Source organism: Podarcis liolepis, assembly GCF_965112155.1.
Source record: "Podarcis liolepis genome assembly, chromosome: 9".
Classification (NCBI taxonomy): domain Eukaryota; kingdom Metazoa; phylum Chordata; class Lepidosauria; order Squamata; family Lacertidae; genus Podarcis; species Podarcis liolepis.
In genome coordinates, this window is record NC_139564.1 from 72,486,534 (window position 1) to 72,507,266 (window position 20,733).

At 47.8% G+C, this 20,733-nt stretch overlaps 2 protein-coding genes across 4 annotated transcripts; one reads left to right on the forward strand and one right to left on the reverse strand.

Moving 5' to 3' along the window:
- Window positions 1-1,237: 1,237 nt before the first annotated feature.
- On the reverse strand, window positions 1,238-9,646 carry LOC310686487 (actin, cytoplasmic type 5-like). Of its 2 annotated transcripts, none has more exons than XM_083460232.1 (2): window positions 9,574-9,646; window positions 1,238-2,731 (listed from the first exon to the last, which is right to left on the reverse strand). In XM_083460232.1, the coding sequence occupies exon 2, from the start codon at window positions 2,718-2,720 to the stop codon at window positions 1,593-1,595; it is 1,128 nt and encodes a 375-aa protein (XP_083316358.1). In that variant the 5' UTR covers window positions 2,721-2,731; window positions 9,574-9,646; the 3' UTR covers window positions 1,238-1,592. The 2 variants fall into 2 exon arrangements, with proteins under 2 accessions (XP_083316358.1, XP_083316359.1); XM_083460233.1 differs by lacking the exon at window positions 9,574-9,646 and adding an exon at window positions 3,443-3,611.
- An 8,528-nt stretch (window positions 9,647-18,174) lies between these two features.
- On the forward strand, window positions 18,175-20,733 carry LOC310686216 (actin, cytoplasmic 3-like). 2 transcript variants are annotated; one of them, XM_083459409.1, is made up of 2 exons: window positions 18,175-18,296; window positions 19,230-20,733. In XM_083459409.1, exon 2 carries the CDS (start codon window positions 19,241-19,243, stop codon window positions 20,369-20,371), a length of 1,131 nt encoding a protein of 376 aa, XP_083315535.1. In that variant the 5' UTR covers window positions 18,175-18,296; window positions 19,230-19,240; the 3' UTR covers window positions 20,372-20,733. The 2 variants fall into 2 exon arrangements, with proteins under 2 accessions (XP_083315535.1, XP_083315534.1); XM_083459408.1 differs by lacking the exon at window positions 18,175-18,296 and adding an exon at window positions 18,340-18,521.

Consider the following 20,733-nt stretch of genomic DNA (forward strand, 5'->3'; position numbering starts at 1 on the left):
TCCCTCCCAGGAAGCAGACTAGGAGCGCGGGGGAATGGTACCCGTAGTATTTTCTTCTACATTTGCCATTTACGGGTGTGAGTGCCTGCGGAATTTTAAGGGAGTGGCTTATATTCAGGTATTGACTCCCCGCCCCCTTAATTTTAAAAGTGCAGCTTATCTGTAGGGGCTGCTTATATTCGGTCCAATACAGTAATTGGGTTTAGCACCCATTTTTATCATGCTCTGATCATTATCTGTCTTCATCATTTTTTTTAGAAAACACTCGAATAAATTCTAATAAGGCACAAAATTGATAGTGGTTTATAAGGATTGGCCTTCTAAGGTACTTTGGGGGTACCTGTCAAAAGGTAGATTAAATCCATTTAATAAACAAACCAAAGGTTCCTATTACTTCCTCCAGCTGCTGCTCAGCGATCAGGGATGATGGAAGCCAGAGGTCATATTCATAAATTAGGCCGCCCCTTTGCTAAATTCACAGCTTAGCATTAATTTTTACTACATTCTCAAATTTTAAGAGCAACCATGTCTCAGATTAAAGCTGGGGAATGTGAGGCGTGATCCTTCTAGGACAGGGATCAGCAACCTTTTTCATCCCTCAGACCATGTGGTGGGCCGGACTATATTCTGAAGGAAAAAAACGAATGAATTCCTATGCCCCACAAATAACCCAGAGATGCATTTTAAATAAAAGCACATATTCTCCTCGTGTAAAGACACCAGGCAGGCCCCACAAATAACCCAGAGATGCATTTTAATTAAAAGGACGCATTCTACTCATGTAAAAACATGCTGGTTACCGGACTGTCCGCGGGCCAGATTGAGAAGGGGATTGGGCCACATCCGGCCCCCGGGCCTTAGGTTGCCTACCCCTGCTCTAGGGAGCAAACTCCATTGGATAGATTGCATTTGCAGCCGTTGTAACCCTGGGAACTTCCTCAGAGTAAGCCCTGGGTCAGTGCAAACAAGCGACCCTTGGCTACAGCTCGTGGTCTGTTTGGAGCGAGACCAACCATAAGGCCCGTGTCCAGAGGGGACGCTCAGCCAAACTACCGCTCAGCTCTGGACGCTGTGGCAGCAGGACATGGGGAAAAGTGAAGCAGAACCACAAGTGTGGCTCCCTGTACCCCCAATCTGACTCACTGCAAAGCTGAGCAGTAGATTTGCTTCATGTTACGTGTTAGCTCCAAAAATTTGTGTTTATCAAGAGAGTCGTTTACTACAAGAAGCACACCAATTTTTACTTCATTTAGCATGACTTTATTGCCTTGTTTTGTTTGACAGAGAAAATGGATAGTAATAAAGTACTGAACTCCACATGAATCAGAAAAAAGAAAAGGCAAAGGTGGTACACAATCAGAGTGGCTGGGGAAACCCAGCCAGATGGGCGGGGTATAAATTATATATTATTATTATTATTATTATTATTAAGAGTGCAGCTGTGGATAAGCCGTGGCAAAGCGGTGGACAAAGGTTGCCCAATGCAGGAGCCAAATCAAGAACTGGATAAATACTAAATATCCTGCAAGAGGACAGAATTCAACAGATAAGAAGCAAGGCCCCAACCAAGAAGAGGTTGGCTGCTTGGATTGTTAGAAGCATTTGCGGTGGACGATGGACGGGCCAGACTCATCGTACTCCTGCTTGCTGATCCACATCTGCTGGAAGGTGGAGAGAGAGGCCAGGATGGAGCCCCCGATCCACACCGAATATTTGTGCTCTGGCGGGGCGATGATCTTGATCTTCATCGTGCTGGGGGCGAGGGAAGAGATCTCCTTCTGCATCCGGTCAGCAATGCCGGGGTACATGGTGCTACCTCCAGAGAGCACCGTGTTGGCAAACAGGTCTTTGTGCATGTCCTTATCGCATTTCATGATGCAGTTGAAGGTTGCCTCGTGGATGCCAGCCCACTCCGAGCCCAAGAAGTGGGGCTGGAAGAGGGCCTCGGGGCACCGGAAGCGCTCGTTGCCAATGGTGATCACCTGCCCGTCCGGCAGCTCATAACTCTTCTCCAGGGAGGAGGAGGAGGCAGCTGTGGCCATCTCCTGATCAAAGTCCAGGGCCACGTAGCAGAGCTTCTCCTTGATGTCCCGCACTATCTCCCTCTCGGCCGTGGTGACAAAGCTGTAGCCCCTCTCAGTCAGGATCTTCATGAGGTAGTCAGTCAGGTCATGGCCCCCAAAGGGCATGGGCCTCTGAGTGAGGGGCAGGGCATAGCCCTCATAGATGGGCACCGTGTGGGTCAACCTGTCCCCAGAGTCGATGACAATCCCGGTGATGCGGCCAGAAGCATAGAGCGACAGCACGGCCTGGATGGCCACGTACAAGGCTGGCGTGTTGAAAGTCTCAAACATGATCTGTGTCATCTTCTCACGGTGGTTCTTCAGGTTATCGGGGGTTTCTGTGAGCAAGACTGGGTGCTCCTCAGGGGCCACCTGCAACTCGTTGTAGAAGGTGTGGTGCCAGATCTTCTCCATGTCATCCCAGTTGCTGACGATGCCATATTCGATGGGGTACTTCAGGGTGAGGATGCCCCTCTTGCTCTGTGCCTCAGCCCCCACGTAGCTGTCCTGCCCTAAGCCTGCCATGGCATCTTGGTCTCTGGGCCTCCCCACAACCATGGGGAAGACCACCCGGGGGGCGTCCTCTCCTGAAAAGCCTGCTTTGCATGTCCTAGTGCCATTGTCAATGACCAGAGTGGCAGCCCCTTTCTCAGCCATTTGGAGCAAGTCTGCAGGAAATAAGCAAAGAGTTGTTTACCCCGCAGATAACATTCATGTTGGGGTTTTTGAATATTCCAGAACTCACTGCAAGGGAGGAAATGTGCTCATATAAACAATTTTCAAGTACAGTGGTACCTTGGGTTACAAACGCTTCAGGTTACAGACTCTGCTAACGCAGAAGTAGTACCTCGGGTTAAAAACTTTACCTCAGGATGAGAATAGGAATTGTGTGCCAGCGGCGCGGCGGCAGTGGGAGGTCCCATTAGTTAAAGTGGTACCTCAGGTTAAGAACAGTTTCAGGTTAAGAAGGGACCTCCGGAATGAATTACCGTATTTTTTGCTCTATAACACGCACCAGACCATAACACGCACGTAATTTTTAGAGGAGGAAAACAAGAAAAAAATATTCTAAACGAAAGTGGGTGAATGATTTTTGTGGTTCATGCTGTGGCCACAGACATGTGATCTGACAGTGAGTTTGGAGTAGCCCAATGCAAAAATCCTGAGGATCCATGTGGATCCATGCTTTGTAACCACGGAGGAGGGAAGGAAGGGGAACCATGGATCCTCTGCTCACAACTGCAGCAGATCCCCCCGCCACCCGCAGGCATTCGCTCCATAACACGCACAGACATTTCCCCTTACTTTCTAGGAGGAGAAAAGTGAGTGTTATGGTGCAAAAAATACGGTAAGTACGTAACCAGAGCTAGACTGCTTACCCCATGTTCAACTCTCCATTTCCATCCCTTTCCCCTGCCAATCTTTGGAGAACAGGAAGGACGCATGGAGGAGCTATCTCAGTGACCCGAACCAACTGCCACTAGAACAGTTCTCCTAATTCAAGGTCTCCTTCCGTAGCCACTCCATTTCGTGGTTTTGTTGGTAATGGTTTTTTTTTAATAATAAATATCTATGTCCTATGACTGCCGGCGAGGCATCATGGCGGAAGCCACGGCAGCGAGCAGCTCCTGAAGCCAGCCAGAATCAATTGGGTTTACCTGGCTGGGACTGCTGCTGCTGCTGCCGCCAGAACCGACAAGGAACCGGGTGAGCCCAGCACAGCAACTGAGGGAGCTGCCAGGTACAAAAGCCAGGACACTCAGCCACCCGGCCGACTGCCCTGGGACAATCGGAGACCTAAGCCAGGAAAGAAGAGAGGGGAGAGAAGTGGGGGGGAACAACCAAAAAACAAACACAGAGCCCCACCTGCTGCTGCTGCTATCTGCAACACTGCGTGGCTGAGCCTGACCCGAGTTTTCCCCCCAAGCAGGAAGAAAGCAAGAGGAAGGCTGCACAAAACCCTGTCCTGCTTTTTTCAATTATTTTTTTTTTTACTTCCTTTTTGTGTGCGAGTGCTTTTTACTTTCCCCCCTTTTTTTCTTCTATTTTTTTAAAAAAACAAATTACCAAGCAACTTTTTTATATTATATTATTCTCATTAACTCTATCCTCTACTTTTTTTTAATACACAAAACTCCCCCCCCCTTTTCATATATTTTTAACCCCCTTTTAAAAAAACAACTCCCCTTTTTTTTCCTTCCCCCCTTCCCTAAATCTTCAGCCCTTTCGCTAAATTATTATTACCACCATTTTTAAAATACTTCCATATATTACCTAAAAACACATTTTCCACCCTCCCCCAAAAGGGAGGGGACTTTTGCTGTTGCTGTTGTCCTCTTTCCTTCTCTCCCAATATTTTTTACTTTATTTTTATCAGACAAGCCGCCCCTCACTATCATATTTTCCCTATTTTCTGTATTTTGTTTTATTTTTACCCCAGTCTCTACCCCATTTCTATTTTTTTTAAAAAAGGGGGGAATCACTTTGTTTTTAATTACTATTTTTTTATCATCATTAATACTTTTTTTTAAAAATCCTTTTTGTTATTATTACTATTATTATTATTATTCCTCTTTTCCTCTTAGTCCCCCTTTAGTTTCTTAGTTTGCCTGTTTTTGAGGGAGCCTTACCTTTCCCCCATTGTCCTGCAACTACAATATTACCATCCTCTCTGGAAATTGCTATTGCCACTGGTGCCCTTCCCCCCTCCCTTTTTCTTTTCCTTTCTTTTCTTTTCCTTTCCTCCTCCCCCCTCCCCCTCTCCTTCTCTCTCTCCCCTTCCCCCCTCCTTTTTAAAAAGAACACATACACATTATATTAAATTTGCATCTCTCAAAAGGGCTCTCTATACATTTTCATTTCTACATTATTTTTACCTTTGGCATTTGATATACTGCCAGGCATCACAACTTCAACATCTTCAGATCTCTCACCTTCCCGCCCCCATGTCCCCCCCCCCCCACTTTCCCTCTTTGATTTAGTCTGCTTCTCTAGTCTCTCTTACCCTCCTAACCCTAAAATTTACATACACATACCTCCCCACACACTTTTATTAACAATCCCCCCCCCCGGGGTCTTACCTCATACTATTACTAGAACCACCACTGCAACCAAACATTTTCATCTTTCCTTGTGTCTTCCCCCCTTTTTCCCTTCCTTCCTTCCTTCCTTCCTTTTCTCTCTCCCCTCTTTACTTTACTCTCACTTCCATCCCTCCCCTCCCCTGCTTCTCCCCCTTTCCTCCCCTCCTTTTTCACCTTCAACCTCTATACTGCTTTGCTGGGTTCTGTTCCTGAACACCTGCCAACCTTAAATTCCTAATTCTTTACTACGAACCCCTAACCCCTCCCTCCACCCTCGACTGGACCCCAATACTCCTTTCGTGAGGATCCGTGCACAGACATGTACACACAGGTGCACCCACGAATAACCCCCCCAAACATACACTCTCCCTCTGACCCCACCCCACCAATCTCTCATACCCCTGCCTACCAGCCCCTTTATGTGAACCATCTGTCTGTTGGCTTACTCATCTGTCTGCTTGGCTGTCGTCCCGTCCCGTTCCCCCCCCCCCCCCCGCAACACTGCTGAGGCGACTGCAGGAACCCCAGAGAAGCTCTTAAAGCACAGCCCAGAGGGGACACTAATGACTGCCTAATCTAAGCCACCAGTCAACAACGCCTGTTCAGCTCAACAGATCAGCAACACCCAGGAATCACCACAACTCCTAACCACAACACGCCCTGCTCCAAGAGGATGCCAAGCAAATTTGAAACCAAAAACACCAACGAGACTGTGATGACACCAACCAGGGAGATGGCAAACAGCACCAAGAACACAACACCCCCCCCCAAGATGACAACGACCCAACAAAACAAGAACTGAAGGAAGTGAAAATGAGACTAACAGAACTACTCAAAGCATTCAGTGACATGACCGCCAAAGTGGAAACTCTAGAAAAGAAGAACTAAATACAAGAAAGAATAATAGAGAAGTACCCAGAGGAAAACACACGTATCAGTAATAAAGTGGCTAAACTGGAAAGCCACCTGGAAATAGTAGATATGGAAAACACAGCCATGAAAATCAAACTGGCAGACTTAGAAGACTGTAGTAGACGCTGCAACATCTGCTTCCGCAACTTTCCTGAAAAAGTGGAGGAGAAAAGCCCAGCAGACCTAATTGTATGCTGGCTGAAAAATACAATCCCAAACCTGACACTCGAGGTAGACAACCTAGAGAGGGCTCACAGAGCCCTAAAACCTATACCGAAACCCAACGACCCCCCACGAGACATCATTGTATGCTTCACATGCTACAAAAAGAAAGAAGAGGTATGGAACAACCTCAGAAACTCAACAACAAGCCTTCGATATGGAGACAACCCCAGGATTTATCTCAGGACACCCTAAATCGGAGGAAAAACCTACGCCCATGCACCCAGCGCCTCCAACAAGCAGGGATCAAGTACCGATGGGGCTTCCCCTTCCGCCTTATAGTAACAACAACAACAACAACAATAATAATAAATTTTATTTATATCCCGCCCTCCCCAGCCGAAGCTGGGCTCAGGGCGGCTAACAACAATCAAAATAATCCAACGTTCTAAAAACATTTCATTATAAAAATTAATTAAAATCAAATTGGTGGCAACCATTAAGCAAAATTCTGTGCAGATTGCCAGAGGAGGGAGTCAGGCTGCGTCCTGACCAAAGGCCTGGTGGAACAGCTCTGTCTTGCAGGCCCTGCGGAAAGATGTCCAACCAACACAACACAACACAACACAACACAACACACGGCTACCAACATACCTGAAGCCCTGCAACTACTGAAGAACCTCGAACTCGGCCCTCCATTGGAATGGCAACCGACAGACCCACCAAGTGACAGTCATGACCACCACAAGGAAACAAAACCAAACAATTGGACAACAGTAAAGAGGAAAAAGAAGCAACAGAAGCGACACAACAATGCAAACCAGCACATCCAACCACCACCACACACAGAAGCATCCTGCCGAACATACAGCGCAAGGCAACAGACCAGGATCAACCAAATCAACACATCACAGATGGACGACCCTACAACAACAACCACAGCTGAATGAAGCACCCAGAAAACACCTCAAACTGAAGGACTGGTGATTCCCCCCTTCCTTCCCCCTCCCCCTAGGCCATAAATATAGCCAACACCATCAGCACCCCCCCCAGCCCTGCATCTCCACCAACGCCAGTCCAGATGACTTCAAACCATATTCCCCACCACCCAACAACCCACAAACAGGCTAAAATCTGACACCCAATCAGCACAATGGCGGCACCAGAGTGTACCAACACCCACATCCCCACCCCAACATATTGCTAATAACATGTTGCTAATAACACTGGCAACACTGCTTATGAACCCTATACCCGACATTGGCGTCACAAAGACGCTTAACACCGTCTCACTGACCACCCCCTATCGCAAACGACAGGGAGGATGGTCTGCCCCTGAACTAGGCCATCCACACCAGCTGAGACCCAGGGCCAACTGGCTAAATGCCAGATAGCCCAAAATACCCCTAACAAACACCTATATGACTACATATAGGATACTCTCTATAACAGGGGTCTGCAACCCGCGGCTCCGGAGCTGCATGTGGCTCTTTTACACCTTTGCCGCGGCTCCGGGGCGGATACTAGCGAGGGGAGGAGGCGCATTGTGCGCCCCGACACTCCCCACTGTGGCGGGCGCTGTACTGGCTGTGATGTCGCATGGGGGCGGTGCATGCGTTAGTCACGCACCGTCCCGACGTCACCTTCCCGCCCGCCTGCCCGCTACATTGTAAGGGGCATGTATACGCTGGTCACTGCATTGAAAGGGGGCATGTACGCTGGTCACTGTTTTGAAGGGGAGTGAAGAACACACACACACAAAAAGGTAACTTGTTAATTTAACGTTTATTTCTATGAGGAGGAGTAATTCTGAGGGGTCAAACAAAGAAATAATAAAAAGTGACAAAAAAGTTATTTTTATAATGACGAGTTTTGCGGCTCCCAGTTTTTTTTCCTTCGGAAACGGGTCCAAGTGGCTCTTTTTGTCTTAAAGGTTGCAGACCCCTAGGCTATGAGAATAAATATCTATGTACTGTTGCACCATACAAACATATCACAGCAGCTTACAACAATCTGAAACTATAATTTGACAGAATCCTAAAAAGTTAAAAGCAAGTTAAACTAATTTGCAACAAACATCAGTAGACTTCTGTGGGGAATGCACCCTTAACTGCCTACAGTGGCCTGGCAGAACAGGAGAGTTTTGAGCAGGTCTTTAAAAGTTGGCATGGAAGACACCTGCTGGATGTCTAGTGGCAGAGAGTTCCACAGGAGTGGGCTGGTGGCACTAAGGGTTTGAGTTCTTGCTGTTATCAAGTGAGCCTCAGCCAGTGGTGCTCCTGAAGCTGATCTCCGTGATCAAGCTGGGATATAAGGATTCAGGCACCCTGTGGTTCAAGGCTTTGTAAATCAGCACAAGGAGCCTGAACTCTGTTCAGCAGTAGGTGGGCAGCCGGTGCAGCTGTTTTAACAAGAGTGCCTCATGTTACCAGGGCATGGCCTACAGGGGTTAGGCTACCCCTCTCTGGGAACAGCCATAGCTGGTGAACCAGACAAAGCTGGTAAAAGGCCTCCTCAACCACAGGACACCTGGGCCTCTAGTGACCAAGATGTATCCAGAAGTACCCATAAACTGTGCACCTGCCTCTTCAGATAGCATGCAACCCCTCCAGAACAGGTAACTTGCCAGTTTCCTGAACATGGTAGCTGCCTACCCAAAGAGCCCCCATCTTTCCAGGAGTCAAGCACAGTTTATGGGCCCTCACCCAGTCCACCACTGCCTCCAGACGCCGGTCCATGTCTTTCACAGCCTCTCCTGATCCAGATGTTATGTTGGACCAAGAACAGTAAGATCTGGGTTCAAATCAGTGGGTGACTTGGAGGCAGTCGCTGTCTCTCAGTGTTACTTACCTTGCAAGGTTGTTGTGATTACAGTGGTACCTCGGGTTAAGTACTTAATTCGTTCCGGAGGTCCGTACTTAACCTGAAACTGTTCTTAACCTGAAGCACCACTTTAGCTAATGGGGCCTCCTGCTGCCGCCGTGCCGCCGGAGCCCGATTTCTGTTCTTATCCTGAAGCAAAGTTCTTAACCTGAAGCACTATTTCTGGGTTAGCGGAGTCTGTAACCTGAAGCGTATGTAACCTGAAGCGTATGTAACCCGAGGTACCACTGTATTAAAGCAAAGTAGGGGTGCGTGTGGCAGTCTGAGCTGCTTGAAGGGGCTTTCCATGAAATAAATAATCATGACGGGTTAGCCAATTTGGTGTTTTGCGTACGTTGCATTGCAGACTAGATGAGCTTTGTGGGTCCCTTCCAACTCTACAGTGGTTCTTCAGAGAAGAGAGGAGACAAAGAGTACAGGTAAGGATCAGGCAGAGAAACCGTGGGTGCTGAGCCCCATTTCATACTTACACGAAGGAGATGCAGTTGCCTTTGCTGTTAATCTCACGGGGATCCCAGTAATCACAAAATCTTTTCCTTCCTCATCACACTTACCTGTTCCTGGCCAATCTGTCCTTGATCTTATATCTCTGCTTCACTATTGACACAAGTTTTATTGGAAACCATGTGTGCAATTAAAAAGTATCATAAATACACCTGCTGTGGCTTTTCTGGGCAAAGAGCAAAAGGGCAAAGAGCATTTTGCAATATGGCCAAATATGGTCAGATTGAAGCATCTCTGGCCATATTCTAGCAATTCATGGGTGTGGCTTTGAAAAAAAAAGTCTTGCTGATTCAACATCTCCTTTCCGTTGCCAGATTTTACGAGCTCTCTCTGGAAAGCTGATGCAGCCTCCCACATATCTTTGGAGATGGATTATTGGTTTTGCTCAGAAACGTGTCCCAGATTGTGCCTCTGTAAAGGCCAAGTAAACGGTGGGCTGAGGATGCATCGCTGTTAACACCTGTTTAGAAGTAGGGATGGAGGAAAAATTCGTTTGCATTTAATGGTGAGCCCAGCTAGTGGAAATAAAAGGTAGAGCCTATAAATTAGGGCTCTTTGCAGACGACCTAATGGTCACAACACCAGACCCCATAAACACAGCAACCTCCCTAATCAGAGAACTCAACACATTTGCAATGGTGTCGAGTCTTCAGGTAAATTTTGCCAAGTCTGAGGCTAAATGCTTCAACAACACCCTCAATTCACCAACATCAGCAAGATAAAACTTTGCCATACCAAGTTCAGATACCATGGGGTACAAATAACCAGAAAGCTCAACAAATTATACCTCCACAACTCCTTGTGGTGACAATCAACAAAGACCTGAAGGGATGGAACAACACCAACTTCACTCTCTCAGACAAAACAGCCATGATCAAAATGATCACCCTCCCAAAATTAACCACCTGATCCCAATCTGGATTTCCCCAGCCCAGCTTCGCAAATGGCAGAAAAAATTGCACTCATTTATCTTCTCACACAAAAAAACAAGAATAAGCCCCAAATACCTGCACCTCCCCACCTCAGAAGAAGGATGGGGAATCCCCAACACAGAAGCCTATAACATTGCCAACCAAATATGCCACATAATCCAACTCCCTTCTCTTGCGGGGGCCCAATTAGTGCCATTGCCTTCCGTTAAGAGTTTGGGTGTAATCCTTGACGCCTCCCTTTCCATGGAGGCGCAAGTTACAGCAACAGCCAAGGCGACATTTTTCCACCTTTGCCGCATCAAGCAGTTGGTCCCTTACCTTTCCCGCCCCGACCTGGCCACAGTGATCCATGCGACGGTCAACTCCAGGCTTGACTACTGTAATTCGCTCTACGCGGGGCTGCCCTTGAAGCTGTCCCACAAACTCCAACGGGTGCAGAATGCTGCAGCGAGGCTCCTCACGGGGTCTCTGCCATGGGAGCATATTCACCCAGTGCTTTTCCAGCTGCACTGGCTCCCGGTGGAGTACAGGGTCAGATTTAAGGTGCTGCTTTTGACCTTTAAAGCCCTTCACGGCCTACGTACCTACGGGACCGCCTCTCCTGGTATGCCCCACGGAGAGCCTCAAAGTCCATAAATAGCAACACCCTAGAGATCCCTGGTCCTAAGGAAGTCAGATTAGCCTCAACCAGAGCCAGGGCCTTTTCAACAATGGCTCCATCCTGGTGGAACGCTCTGCCTCATGAGACCAGGGCACTGCAGGATCTGATTTCTTTCCGCAGGGCCTGTAAGACAGAGTTGTTCTGCCTGGCCTTTGGCTTGGAGCCAATTTGATTCCCTCCCTCTCTTTCTTTTTTCTTTTCCTTCTCCTCCTGCAATGAGGCTACATTTTAATATTTTAATGTTTCAATATTTTAATGTTGTATTTTAATTTTGTTTTTAAGTTGTAATCATTCAACTTGTTTTTATTATTTCTTGTAAGCGGCTCTGAGCCCGGCCTTGGCTGGGGAGGGCGGGGCATAAATAAAAATTATTATTGTTGTTGTTATTATTATTGTTATTGTTATTGTTATTATTATTATTATTATTATTATTATTATTATTATTATTATTATTATTATCCTGTATACAGTGGTGCCTCGCAAGACGAAATTAATTCATTCTGTGAGTTTTTTCGTCTTGTGAATTTTTCATCTTGCGAATTTTTCATCTTGCGAATTTTTTGTCTTGCGAATTTTCCGTCTTCCGAATTTTCCGTCTTGCGAAGCACGGTTTCCCATAGGAATGCATTGAAAATCAATTAATGCGTTCCTATGGTCAAAAAAAGTCCAAACCAAGCCAAATTTGGTACAAAAAGAATTTATTAAGTGCTCTTTAAAGTCACACATACTGTAAAGAGCATTTCAAAAATTGAAGGAACAATAATTTAAGTTTCTAAACATGACGGAAAGGCATTTAAAAATCACCAAAGTGTACTGTACATACATTACCTTCGCAACCCCCCCCCCAAAAGAATCAGTGCTTCACATCCAAAAAATTCAAAAGCACCAAACCTCCCAGAAAACACACAAGCTTCCAGATTCTTGCAAACCCTTTCTCAACAATTCCCTGACACCCCCCCAGCCACCCACCACACAGAAATCCAAACCCAGAAATCTTTTTTTTTAATAACAGCAGAGTGCCCCAATGGTCACAAAAAATCATAAAAATGCAGAAAAAACCCACAAGCTTCCAGATTCTTGCAAACCCCTCCCCAACACCAAGTCCTTGAATTCCAAACACCCCAACCCAAAATCCAAAAAAAACCAAAAAAGTTTTAAAAGTTTAACTTACCAAATGGCTGCAAAAGAAGTTTTGGAAAAGCTTCAAAAATCACCAAAGTCTTCAAAAACCTCAAAAAAGGCTACCACACCGCGTGCTATGAGTTGCTCCTCAAAGTCAAGTCGCGACCGCACCTCTTCAAGCAATGCACCCTGGGTATTAACGGTTTTAAGAAAAAGGAAACAAGGAAACAAACTTGCAAGACGTTTTCGTCTTGCAAAGCAAGCCCATAGGGAAATTCGTCTTGCGAAGCACCTCAAAAAACGAAAAACTCTTTCATCTTGTGAGTTTTTCGTCTTGCGAGGCATTCGTCTTGCGAGGTACCACTGTATATTATATTATATACATTAGAAGATGAGACAAAACAATGGGTACACCTGGAGAGGGACACAATTGAAAATACCCACACCACAGCATACTCATTCCTCCCAAACAAACTAAGGAAAATACCCACAACACTTAAACAGGTTCACACAGACCATGCTTACAGCATGAAAAGAAGAAGTAGGTAAACTGTTCCCAACCCCATCCCCACTAATTCCCCTGGCACACCACCCACTATTCCACCATGCAACACAAAACCTCCAGTTAAACACCTGGCCAACCAAAGGCTTATACAGCCTAACAGACTTCTACAGAAATAACAAATCCACATCAACACAAGAAATACAAGACAAACTAGGGGACACTCAAATGCCCTGGGCTAACACCCCACCGATTACCGTATTTTTCGCCCTATAGGATGCACCGGCCCATAGGACGCACCTAGTTTTCAGGGGGGGAAATCAAGGGGGGAAATCTTATCCCCCCCCCCGCAGCTCTGGGAGCAGCGGACAGGCTGCACGCAGCCTGTGCGCTACTCCAAGACCTTCTCCCTGCTTTTGCGGGAGGTGGCGGAATTCCCCCACCTCCCACAAAAGCCCACAGGAGCCGTGCGCGACTCCTGCGGGCTTTTCGACCAGGAGGGAGAAGGGACTGAAACGGCCAGTCAGTCCCTTGTCCCTCCTCGGGGAAAAGCCCCCAAGAGCGGTGCGCTCTTTAAAGAGCGCGCAGCTCCTGTGGGCTTTTCAACCCAGATTGTGCCCCCCCATCCTCTGGGGCTGGCGATGGGGGAAGTGCTGCTTTCCCCCACCGCCAGCCTCAAAGCCGGGTTGGAGAGTAGCGGGAAGGCGTCGCGCGCTTCCCTGCTGCCCCCCATCCTCTGTGGCTGGTGATGGGGGAAGCGCTGCTTTCCCCCACCGCCAGCCTCAAAGCCAGGTTGGAGAGTAGCGGGAAGGCGTCGCGCGCCTCCTCGCTGCCCCCCATCCTCTGGGGCTGGTGATGGGGGAAGCGCTGCTTTCCCCCACCGCCAGCCTCAAAGAGCAGACTCTCCTGGCTTCAGCGGAAGCAACGCGAAGCTTCCGGAGCGCAGGCTTCAGAGGCTTCGCGTTGCTATCGCTGAAGCCAAGGAGCCTGCATTCGCCCCATAGGACGCACACACATTTCCCCTTCATTTTTGGAGGGGGAAAGGTGCGTCTTTTAGGGCGAAAAATACAGTACATGCCATCTTAAACAATCCAGTAGTGAAATCAGCAACAACTAGGCCCTTGACAACCTTCGAAAAACCCCTCCTAACAACAAAGGGACACAGCAAAGGGATGGTATCCACAATATACAAAATACTACTCCAAAATCCCACAACCCCCCTAGACGTAATCTAAAAACAATGGGAGGGTGACATAGGCTATGAGATCAACCCCATCCAGTGGACCAGAATGTGGTCTAAACCTCCCTTTATATCCATATCAGCGAAAAGAACTTACTCTGAAACTCACTAACAGGTGGTAACTAACACCACGGGAACTAGCACTAATACGCCCAGGAACCTCACCAAAATGCTGGAGAGGGCGCATGTGATGGCCTGGGAATCCAATTCAGAGGATGAACCGGAGGAATCCCAGCCTGCACAGGAGTCCCCGCCTCCAGGGCCGGCTGAACTGGGGCAGGGCCTTTATTCTGAGGCGCCTACACCTGTGCCGGATCCTCAGGAGCAGGCACCAGGTGAATCCATTCTGGCTCCAGAGGTGGTTGAGGACTCAGTGCCTACAGGTGAGTCTCCCCCTGGGCCCAGTAACCCTTCAGCCTCTCCAGAACTGCAGAGCCTCAGGGCAGAGAGGTGAAGGGAACTGGTTTTTCCCAGGAGGAGTGCTCGCCTTAAGGCCAGGAGAGGCGGGTCTCCTGGGGGCCGGGACCGCCCCTGGCCTCAGAGAAGATAAAGACCAGTCAGCCCGGTCCCAGGTTGCGGAAGCAACGTTGTCGTTGAGTACCTGCTCCTACCCGGACCCAGACCTGACCTTCCAGTGTTCCTGTCCCCGCCCAGCTTCCTGCTTCTGACCTTCCAGTGTTCCTGTCCCCGCCCGGCTTCCTGCTTCGGACCTTCCAGTGTTCCTGTCCTCGCCCGGCTTCCTGCTTCGGACCTCGCCTTGCTCCTTGTGAACTGTTTCCAGGCTAGTGACTCAGGACTGGACTTTGACTACGACAACGGTAACCTTCCCCCCGGGACTAGCACAGTGCACCTCCACAGGCACATACCTCCACACGTGGAGGGAATGTCCTAAAATCCAACTCTTCTGGACATCAATCATGCAAGAAATAATGCAAAATAACTAAGCAAGTCACTCCAGAACTGGCCCTACTAAACATCTTCCAAGATAATAATGCCCACTCACATCACAAAGAGCTCAGAAGCATCATAGCCAGATACTGGAGAGAGCTGTTAGGAGTAAGCATAGACCAATGGTATCAAATAGTATGGGAAACAGCCTTATTAGAAAAACTAATGTAACACTACTGTCTCACAACAAATGAAACTGACCTGCAGAAAACATAACTTGAAAAAAGAGACATTGTACATACTTTTGTAAACCAATAAAACTTTAATAAAAATAAATAAATGGTGAGCCCAGCTAATTTGCGCTTTCCAAAACAAGAGGTGAACTGAAGCACAGCCGTCAAAGTTGACATTTCTACAAATTTTGCAATACAGCTTTCCAGTTAAGTACAGAAATGCATATACCCGGGCAAAGTGTGCATGCAAATGCATATGTGAAAATACATATAGGAAAAGATACCTAAATGCAATATTTAAATGCATTCTATCAGGGGAAATTTCTTTGCAAAAATATGACTATTAAGCGAATTAGAACACAAAAATGTGTATATTAGGAGATAATCAGCCTGATGAAGACAATATATTGGGGCAGGAAGTCAACGACACTCCATGCATCAGCACTGGTGAGGGGCAAGACTATTTTGTCTCCCTGGGTTCCACCATAACGAACAATCTCTCCATTGATGCCGAACTGGACAAGCATATTGGTAAGGCAGCTACGGCAATCGCCTTTCCAAAAGGGTATGGGAAAATGTGATGCCAACAGCCAATACCAAGATGAAGGTCTACCAGGCTTGCATGTTGAGGACGCTGCTTTATGGAAGTGAGTCGTGGGCAACTTACAACCGTCAGAAGTGACTCCTCAATGGTGCCCAGATGTGCTGCATCAGGAATATTTTGAGCATCACATGGCAGGTCAGAGTCTCAAACAAAGATGTGCTCCCCCAAGCCCACATTCCCAGCATGTTCACACTCCTGTCTCAGCGATGTCCATGCTGGCTTGGTCATGTCAACAGAACAGAAGATGGCAGGATGCTAAAGGATGTGCTCTATGGGGAGCTGGCTTCATGCACCAGGCCCCTTGGCAGACCAACTCTGTATCACAGAGATGTTTGCAAATATGACATGAAGGCTGGCAACATCAACCCCGCCGGGTGGGAATCCCTTGCAGACAACCACTGTGCCTGGAGAATTCCATTCCTCCCGTGCTGCAGATGTGTGGGATTGTTACATGTCACATGTCTGTTTACATTCCAGCACAGATTGTTGGAGTCTTGTGAGCAGAACATCCGCTCTGTATTGCGTTTGTGTTCTCTCTCCGAGAAGAACGACAAGGAGAGAAGCCATGTTTTCTTTGTCCTGGTATATGTACAATAAACGTAGCCTAGTATCCACACCTCGAGAAAAGCAATGACAAACCTAGATAGCATCTTAAAAAGCAGAGACATCACCTTGCCAACAAAGGTCCATATAGTTAAAGCTATGGTTTTCCCAGTAGTGATGTATGGAAGTGAGAGCTGGACCTTAAAGAAGGCTGATCGCCAAAGAATGGATGCTTTTGAATTATGGTGCTGGAGGAGACTCCTGAGAGTCCCATGGACTGCAAGAAGATCAAACCTCTCCATTCTGAAGGAAATCAGCCCTGAGTGCTCACTGGAAGGACAGATCCTGAAGCTGAGGCTCCAGTACTTTGGCTACCTCATGAGAAGAGAAGACTCCCTGGAAAAGAACCTGAGTTGGGAAAGATGGAGGGCACAAGGAGAAGGGGGCAACAGAGAATGAGATGGTTGGACAGTGTTCTTGAAGCTACCAGCATGAGTTTGACCAAATTGTGGGAGGCAGTGGAAGACAGGAGTGCCTGGTGTGCTCTGGTCCATGGGGTCACGAAGAGTCGGACACCACTAAACAACTAAACAACAACAGTATCCACGCCTCAAGCCAGATCTGTTGTGTGTTTACTCTGCTGAGTAACGTGTGCTCATGCACAGCAGAATGAGTTGCAGACGCCCATCGGAGAAGGGTGACTGATGGATCTCCGCAGCGGCAAGCCTGAGAAGGGAGACGCTCCAGCTGGGATCTGTCCAGCTGGCTTTCCATCCCACGGTTCCGACAGTTGTGTCGTGCATCCATTGCAGTGACCAGAGGAGGAATGTCCGCACAACGGGGACGCCTTCCTCTGCCCCAGCTGCAGATGAAAACTTGTCTCTCATGTATCAGTCTCTACAGCCACAGAAAGTGATGTAACTCTGCAACAGTTTGACTTCATCCCTGATGGTGCACTTTTCCATGGTTTCTCAAGACAGACGGATGCCAACAACAGGCCAAGGGCTGCGAAAAAGTTTTTCAGTACAATTTTAAAACAAACCAAGGCTGACAGTGAAGCAATGCCCAAGCGAATGGCTCAGTTGTCAAACCTTCACAGCACCCATCAAAACCAACCCTACATGTGCCCACATCTCCCTTCTTGAACCACTGTGAACGGTGGAATTGGCACTCTACAGGTGCCACGTAAGACCCTGTTCCACATTTGTAAGAATGAGATCGCTGAATGCGGCATCACCTACATTTCAGAACTCCTTGCCTATTGGTATCAAGCGGGCGCCTTTGCGGAGCTCTTTTCGGCACCTGCTAAAAACATTCTATCCAGATACTTAGAAGGTTGGTGTGAATTTTAACCTGTTTCAGTATTTTAACTTTTTGTGTGTTTTAAAGTACTGTAGATTTTTCATGCTGTTATTGTTTTGTGATTTTGTAAGCCACCAAATTTCTCCCCTGCCCCTACTTCTAAACAGGTGTGGACAGGGTTGCATCCTAAACCCATCTTTTACTTGGCACCTCAGGCACAGCCTGGAGGACGTTTTTGCAAGGGGAACCAATAATCAATCTCCAAAGAGCAGGCTGGATCAATCACCTCTTTAAATGGATTTCCAGAGGAAGCTAGTGAAATCTGGCAACATAAAGGACATGTTAAGTCAGCGGAAGGACTTTAGACACACCAATGAATTGCTAGAATATGACCAGAGATGCTTCAATCTTACCATATTTGGCCATACTGCAAAATGCACCCCTTTTGCTCTTTGCCCTGAGAGGCTACAGGAGATGTATTTATGTATTTATGATATTTCTTTATTGCACATGTGGTTTAAAATAAAACCTGTTTCAGCAGATAAGCTGAGGTATAAGACCAGGGGCAGATTGGATAGGTAAGTGGAGCGAGGAAGGAAAAGATTTTGTGTTTACTGGGATCCCCGTGAGATTGGCAGCAAAGGCGACTGCATCTCCCTCAGGTAAGTATGAAACAGGACTCAGCACCCACGGTTTCTCTGCCTGATCCTTCCTGTTCTGTTTGTCTCATTTCTACTCTGTAGAATTACAGAACTGTAGAGTTGGAAGGGACCGCCAAGGGTCATCTAGCCCAACCCCTGCAATGCAGGAATCACAACTACAGAATCCCAGACAGTTGGCCATCCCACCTCTCTTAAAAAAAACTCTAGCTTATGATCAGAAGCAAGGTGAGCTGTGGTGGAAATAGCAGCTTTCTTGCCTTGCCTTTGGGCAAAAATGGCAATGCAGAGAGAAAACAGGCAGCACTGATTTATCAGGGAGAGGCAAAATGCATCTGTCTGTGCTGGGTAAGTTGGGCAAACCAGGGGCAAATTGAGTGGTGCCATCTTAATTCGTATTGAAACCAGAAGGCACCTTTGCTATATTGTTCTCAGAGCCTGATGGCACTTTTCTCCGTCAGGCAAGCCTCTCTAAATGTGTAAAGTTGACGTGTATTCCAAGGAGTACCGTATTTTTTGCACCATAACACTCACTTTTTTCCTCCTAAAAAGTAAGGGGAAATGTCTGTGCGTGTTATGGAGGGAATGCCTACGGGTGCCATGCCTACGGATTTTCCTCCTCTAAAAACTATGTGCGTGTTATGGCCGGGTGCGTGTTATAGAGCAAAAAATACGGTAATTTTTTTTCTATGTGTACGTACTTAAACGCCAGCTTTGTTTGCATTTGGCAGATTTCTTAGTTTGATTTGTTTCTTACTTCTTACTCATATGGATAATTCTAAAGGGCATTTTTAGAGAGTTGCACTCTCAAGGTGGATGGAGCTGGAGAATACATTAGTGTTGCATAGCTTGTCTCTAATCTCTGTTGTCTAAAGTGTCTCCACCCTTGTCCTAAAACAGCTGCCTGAAGTCTGTCCCGTCTTGCATTCCCTACAGATCCATTCAAAATGGCGGAGGATGAGGTTGCCGCTCTGGTCGTGGACAACGGCTCCGGAATGTGCAAAGCGGGATTTGCGGGAGACGACGCTCCACGGGCCGTGTTCCCCTCCATCGTGGGGCGGCCCAGGCACCAGGGGGTCATGGTGGGGATGGGCCAGAAGGACAGCTATGTGGGGGATGAGGCACAGAGCAAGAGGGGAATCCTCACCCTGAGGTACCCCATCGAACATGGCGTCATCGGCAATTGGGATGACATGGAGAAGATCTGGCACCACACCTTCTACAACGAGTTGCGTGTGGCCCCCGAGGAGCACCCAATCTTGCTCACAGAAGCCCCCATGAATCCGAAGGTGAACCGCGAGAAGATGACGCAGATTATGTTTGAGACTTTCAACACGCCAGCCATGTACGTGGCCATCCAGGCCGTACTGTCGCTCTATGCTTCTGGCCGCACCACCGGGATTGTCATGGACTCCGGGGATGGGGTGACCCACACGGTGCCCATCTATGAGGGCTATGCGCTGCCCCACGCCATTAGGCGCCTGGACCTGGCTGGTCGTGACCTGACTGACTACCTCATGAAGATCCTGACTGAGAGGAACTACAGCTTTGTCACCACGGCCGAGAGGGAGATAGTGCGGGACATCAAGGAGAAGCTCTGCTATGTGGCCCTGGACTTTGATCAGGAGATGGCCACGGCCAGCTCGTCTTCCTCTCTGGAGAAGAGCTATGAGCTGCCGGATGGGCAGGTGGTCACCATTGGCAACGAGCGCTTCCGGTGCCCTGAGGCCCTCTTCCAGCCCGCCTTCCTGGGCTTGGAGATGGCTGGCATCCACGAGGAAACCTACAACTCCATCAGAAAGTGCGATGTGGACATCCGCAAAGACCTGTATGCCAACACGGTGCTCTCTGGTGGTAGCACCATGTACCCCGGCATTGCTGACCGGATGCAGAAGGAGATCACATCCCTGGCCCCCAGCACGATGAAGATCAAGATCATCGCCCCGCCAGAGCGTAAATATTCGGTGTGGATCGGGGGCTCTATCCTGGCCTCTCTCTCCACCTTCCAGCAGATGTGGATCAGCAAGCAGGAGTACGATGAGTCTGGCCCATCCATCGTCCACCGCAAATGCTTCTAACAATCCAAGCAGCCAACCTCTTCTGGCCAAGTCAATATATATTGGGGCCTTGCTTTTATCTGTTGAATTCTGTCCTCTTGCAGGATATTTAGTATTTATCCAGTTCTTGATTTGGCTCCTGCATGGGACAACCTTTGTCTACCGCTTTGTCAAGGCTTGTCCACAGCTGCACTCTTAATAATAATAATAATAATAAATAATTTATACCCCGCCCATCTGGCTGGGTTTCCCCAGCCACTCTGATTGTGTACCACCTTTGCCTTTTCTTTTTTCTGATTCATGTGGAGTTCAGTACTTTATTACTATCCATTTTCTCTGTCAAACAAAACAAGGCAATAAAGTCATGCTAAATGAAGTAAAAA